The sequence below is a fragment of the Phaethon lepturus genome, unplaced genomic scaffold (genome assembly GCF_000687285.1).
Source record: "Phaethon lepturus isolate BGI_N335 unplaced genomic scaffold, ASM68728v1 scaffold40024, whole genome shotgun sequence".
NCBI lineage: Eukaryota > Metazoa > Chordata > Aves > Phaethontiformes > Phaethontidae > Phaethon > Phaethon lepturus.
Window position 1 is genome coordinate 279 of NW_010533227.1, and position 5,855 is coordinate 6,133.

At 54.3% G+C, this 5,855-nt stretch overlaps 1 protein-coding gene across 1 annotated transcript in view; it reads right to left on the reverse strand.

The window, feature by feature from the left end:
• Positions 1 to 1,352: 1,352 nt before the first annotated feature.
• Positions 1,353 to 5,855, reverse strand: part of LOC104619288 (solute carrier family 2, facilitated glucose transporter member 1) — a 6,935-nt gene continuing 2,432 nt past the window's right edge. The window contains exons 2-9 of the mRNA XM_010285109.1: positions 4,103 to 4,263; positions 3,669 to 3,909; positions 3,146 to 3,308; positions 2,875 to 3,062; positions 2,655 to 2,759; positions 2,452 to 2,553; positions 1,942 to 2,145; positions 1,353 to 1,550 (exon numbers count right to left, since the gene is read on the reverse strand). Coding sequence (XP_010283411.1) covers positions 1,353 to 1,550; positions 1,942 to 2,145; positions 2,452 to 2,553; positions 2,655 to 2,759; positions 2,875 to 3,062; positions 3,146 to 3,308; positions 3,669 to 3,909; positions 4,103 to 4,263 — 1,362 coding nt within the window. The remainder of the gene's footprint in view (positions 1,551 to 1,941; positions 2,146 to 2,451; positions 2,554 to 2,654; positions 2,760 to 2,874; positions 3,063 to 3,145; positions 3,309 to 3,668; positions 3,910 to 4,102; positions 4,264 to 5,855) is intronic.

A 5,855-nucleotide genomic window follows, 5' to 3' on the forward strand; every position in this document is an offset into this window, starting at 1 on the left:
CCCCATTTTCTTTCAAGTGTGGTCAAGTGTAATCACTTCCAAAACAGACAAATAAATTAAAGAAAAACACCACCTACTATTTTTAAAAAAACTGCCTGTGGCTTTGGGAATGTGCCAGGAGCTCCCACACCTGCCGCACGCAGGGAGAAGGGATGCTTTTCGTGAGGGGGCTTGGGGGGGTGGCTTTTTTCAGTTTTGTTTGAAAAGGACAGTATTTCTCTCTCTTTTTAATATACTACAGCTTGAAATTCAGTGCAATAGATACAACTACAGTGCAGGTAATGAACTATACAAAAGTCATCCTAACCATGTACAAGCTTTTTCTTAGTCGCTATAGAAACTATACCTTTGCATCTGTACCTTTTTGTATACATTATACAACGTGAATATACTCCGAGAATATTTACAGTACTTTGCTTGTCAGATCAGAAACGCTATAACTTAAATGTCTACTATTAACAACCATCGAACAAAAATATATATAATATAAATATCTTCCAGTCTATACACAGAGCGGGAAATGGATGTATCCGCGTGGTGATGATGATGATGATGAATTTGGGCGAGTCCGGGACGGGGGGTGGTAACGATGGAGATGGGGGCGGTTGCTGTAGTGTTTGGCTGCCGGTTCGCTCTGCCGGCACTTCACCGTCAGGCAAATAGTGCTGAGATTAAACCAAAAACAAAAAAATACAAACAAAAAAGAAAAAGAAGAGAGACACCCCCCTTCCCTTCTTCCCCTCCCGGCTGCAATTCAGGCAAAGGAGACGAGAAGCCACCGGCGGAGACGATATTGACCTTCCGGACCGCTCCGTCCTCAGCACGTCCCCAGGGCAGGGAAATCCCCGTCCACGAACCCACCAGGGGCTTGAAATCAATGAGACTGCTTTAAAAAATAACTCAGTTTAAAAAAAAAGAAAAATCTTGGTTTAGTCGATTTATGTGATTTTGCTACGATTAGAACGTTAAAAAAAATATGAAGTTTCCAGCTTTAAAAACTTCCGCTACGTGATTTCTCGTTAAATAACCTATCGCGTCGTTAAAAACAAGGGAGCCGCCCTCCCACTGGCGGAGGCTGCGTGGTTGGTTTTTAAAACTTCTATTGGCTTTGAAATCCTGGACGCGAAACCAGCTAAAAAAAAAAAAAAATTTCGCTTCTAGCAGAACAACAGAAAAAAAAAATAAAATAGGTCAGTCTGTCCCCGGTAAAACCAGTGGGGGAGTCTGGAAGAGGGGTACGTGCACAGGAGCCGGCCCCGCTCCCTCGTCCCTGGTTTCTGTACAAAGCATTTTAAAAAATAAAACCCAACGACGCGAGAAGAGGAGGTGGGCGGCCGGGAGGGGCGGGCGGGTTAGACCTGGGAGTCGGCGCCCAAGCTGTGGAACTCGTCCGGGGTTTTGTCGCTCTGGCTCGCTCCCCCCTGACGGAAACCCGAGGCGATTTCGTCAAAGGTCCGACCCTTCGTCTCCGGCACCTTGAAGTAGGTGAAGATGAAGAAGAGGACTAGCAGCACCGTGAAGATGATGAAGACATAGGAGCCGCAGAGTTGCTGGGAAGGAGAAAAAGAGGAGGAAGGGGGGAGCGTGTGGGTGGGGGCGGTGCTCCCACCCGTTCCAAGAGCGGAGTGACGGACGGCAGCTCGTCCACGCCAGCTGAAGGACCAGCTAGTGACCACCCCGCCACCGTGGTCTGAGCCCTGGCGCCTCATCCCCTTTCGTAGAGCACCTCAAGGTGGAAGGGGCCCCTAAGGATCACCAAGTCCAGCTCCCAGCTCCTTCCCCAGGTCCTGGCGTCATCACTCTTCCCCAGGGCCGACGGCCCAACCAAACCACCTCAGCCCACGTTTCGGAGCTCAAGAGAAGTCGACACACAATCCTACGGTGCAAGGTAGGGCTTGGCCACCAGCCCCGTGCCCACCGAGCGCGTCAGGAGATGATTACCGCAATGTACTGGAAGCCCATGCCCACAATGAAGTTTGAGGTCCAGTTGGACAGCCCGGCAACGGCAAAGGCAGCGGGACGAGGGCCTTGGCTGAAGAGTTCGGCCACGATAAACCACGGGATGGGGCCTGGACCGATCTCAAAAAAGGCCACAAACCCGAAGATGGCCACGATGCTGAGGTAGGACATCCAGGGCATTTGGTCCTAGTCCGAGGGAGAGAGAGGTCAGTTCGGTGAAGAGGGACGAAGCATCTGCCCATCCCAGATGACGAGACTCGAGCAAGCCTGGTGCCGGCAGAGAAGCCGTGAGGTTTCTCCAGATTGGAAATGGGATTTCTGGGACCTCGAGAGATGTGGGCAGCAGGGACCACTCAGCCATCACCCCTGCCAAGACAAGTCCTTCCTCCTCCCCAACCCGACCTCCTCCTCTTCCTCTAAGCCACCACAGCAAGGGGCAGCACGCAGGGACCTCCTCCCAGCCCACCTGTCCCCTCAGAGCCCATCACTCACCAGCAGCGTCAGGGCGATGGTCATGAGCACGGCACAGCCCGCCATCCCTGCCAGGCCGATGAGGTGGAGGGTCCTGCGTCCGGCTCGCTCCACCACGAAGAGCTGTTGGATGGAGACACGGGTCCATCAGCACATCCCCAGGCTGGAGGAAAGCCTCTTTCTCTCCACCTTCCCTGGTGAGAGCTTGGTGGGCCAAAACTCACCGAAACGACTGTGAAAGCCGTATTCACCACGCCAGAGCCGATGGTGGCATAGACAGGCTGCTCCACGCCTGACTTCTCGAAGATGCTGGTGGAGTAGTAGAAGACCTACAAAGGGCAGGGATGTGCCATGAGGAAAGAAGTCAAGTCTTGGGAGCCAGCACGACCCAAGCTCTGGGTGAAACAAGCTGACCCACGGCATCCAGGTCTCCCCAAAACTCACCGCGTTGATCCCCGAGAGCTGCTGGGACAGCTGCAGGACGATCGCAATGAGGATGGGCTGGCGATACATGGGGGAACGGAAGAGCTCCATTATGGTGACCTTCTTCTCCCTCATCATTTGCCGGCTCTCCTCCTTCATCTCCTGGAGGTCGCTGCTGACATCCGTCGTGCCCCGCAGCTTCTTGAGGACTATGGAGAAGAGGGGGAGTCAGGAGCAGCTAAGGACCCTCCTGCACGGTGGGAAGCGCTCAGGGATGCGGGGGGTCACTCACCGCTCTTGGCTTTGTTCTCCTCGTTGCGGTTGATGAGGAGGAAGCGGGGGCTCTCGGGGGCGAAGGGCAGGATGATGCACTGCAGCAGGGCAGGGACGAAGATGAAGCCCAGCAGCAGCGGCCAGAGCGAGTCGTTTCCCATGATCAAGTCCAAACCGAACACCTGAGGATGAGAGGGGTTGAGCCACCCTTTCCCAGCTCCGGCTGGACCCAACTCTGCCACTCATGGGAGCACTACTGGTTTGGACACCCGTCAGAGGGACACGGACAGCCATGCTGCTTCCAGGTGGCCAACAGACGTCATATCGTGATGCTGCCCATCCCAAACCTTTAAGATCTCACAGCATTCCCACTCCTGCTGAGCTCCAGGTCCATCCCTCCAGTCCCCGCTCCATCTGAAGGGTTGTGCAGATCCACAGCACGGGCAATGCTCTGCGCTGCTGCACTAAACCCCGTCCCCTGATGAACGTTGGCATCAAGGAGGGGGGAACTCCCCACCCCAGGCTGGTTCTCCGGCACTTACTTGCGCGATGAGGATGCCCAAGACGATGCCGAGCTGGTGGAAGGTCCCCAATGCACCCCGCAGTGCAGTGGGTGACACCTCACCCACGTACATGGGCACAAAACCAGTGGTGAGGCCGGAGTACAGGCCGATGATGAAGCGGCCGAGGATGAGCATCTCAAAGGAGAAAGCCATCTTGGAGAAGCCCATGAGGACGGCGGACACGAAGGCGAGAATGTTGGACATCAGCATGGAGTTGCGCCTGGGGAGGGAAGGGAGGAGGGTGAGGAGGGCCATGGGGGTTGGAGAGGCTGAAGGGGTGTCGAGAGGACCCAAACATAAGCTCTTGGCAGGAGGGAGGTGCCCAAAGCCACCCCCCGGGATGCCAGGGAGGGGTGAGGCTGCAGAGCACCCCCACTGAGGTCCACCATGGGTCCACCACGCTGGGTGCTCACCGTCCAAAGCGATTGACAAAGAGCCCCACAGAAAAGGATCCGATCATGCCTCCGACAGAGAAGATGGCAACGGAAAGGGACCAGAGCGTGGTGAGGGTGGCAGGGCTGATGGGCTCCTCGTACCGGTACAGCCAGGTACGGTTGTAAAAGTCCTCAATCACCTGTAAAAGAGGGGGGAGGAATGAAGCCATGGGTTAAAGCCATCCCCATTTCATCTGTGTCACCAGTGTTATGAATTGCTTGGGCTCAGCCCGGCCACCTACAGACCCTTGGCCGGCGAGCACGGCTCACAAGACGATGCGTCACGGAGCCAGGAGCCGCCCAGCTGGTGGCTCGGCTCCAACCCAAGGGAGGAAACCTGATGGGATGCGCGGGGGAAATGCAGCCGGACGGGTTCTGGTCTCGCCCTGCCGCGAGAGGTTTGGCGTTGCCAAAATACCTCTTTCGCCTCGCCAGGCGGCCGCGGGGAGGTCATGCTCCTCCCCGGGGCACGGGAGGCAGGGATGGATGCCTCCATCACTGGAGGAGAAGCAGCACGGGGAGGAGAGACGGAAGAGATGCTGGAGGAAGGTGAGGAAGGCAGCAGGGTCATCCAGGCTGCTGATCAATTCCCACCCCCTTGGACACTCCTTCAATTTAATTTCTAGGGTTTTTTCTGCAATACTTCTGCTTCAATTCTGCAATGCTAACATCCAAGACAGGTGCTTGTTTTTAACTACCATCTTCACAGAACAGTCTTTTTTATATATTTCATAATATATTTTTAAAGCCAGCCCACTGCTGAAAGCTTCAGGTAATTTAAGGGTCACCCACACCCAAAACAAAAAAGCAAAGGGCTCCACAACACGCCCAAGCGGCCAATCTCCGGCTGGAAGGAGCAGAGATTTCATGCACACCACTGCTGGACCAAAGACCTCACCGCTTCGAAGGGTCTCGCACACGCTCAGCTCCCGATTAAGCGTTTGCACAGTCGCGCTTCATTTTCTAGATTTCCCATCGCCTCAAGCACGAACAAGAGCCCCTGGCAGGGGCAGCACAAGAAATACACCCCGTGCCACGTGCTTCGCTACGCATTTCAATAATGTACTTCTTTTTTTAAAGTTGTTCCTTTTACGAAGTCTCTAAACCATTGGGATTTTAAGTGCTTTCATCTGCCTCCTGCTTCTCCTGGAGGTTTTGACACTTTGGGGGCTTTTCTCCCCTTTTTCTAACAAAACAAATAATTGATACTATTATTCTTTGGAGAACCCAGGACTGGCTCAGGCTCTCGGTGGGGGTAAGCACATCTCTGCACACACCCCACCAAACCTTGCGGTGCTCTAAATTCCTCCCTACTCTCCCAAAAGCCTCCAGCTCTCTCCCCTTGAAGCAGAAAAAAATTAAACCAAGCGACAGCGCATGCCCCAGTACTGGCTGAGCTACAGCTTATCAAAAAATAACCCCCAAACACGCCCCTCCTGGCCACCTTTCCTCCTGCAAAAAAAGGATGGAAAAACCCACCGTCAACCGGTTGTTGGGAGAGGAGGAGATGAAACATTATGAGTTTAAAGTGAGAAGCATGAGAAAAAAATAATTGCATTTCCCAAAAGTTGGGGTTTCCCCCCACCCTTGTCCTCCTTTCATTTCAGCTGAGTGTTTTCTACCAGCCCTCACCCAGTTTCGGGCCGTCCCCTGCACACATCACGTCTGCCAACACCCCACAAACGCCAAGCCGCTGTCTCAGCGGCGGGGGGGGACCCATGCTGTGGAGCGC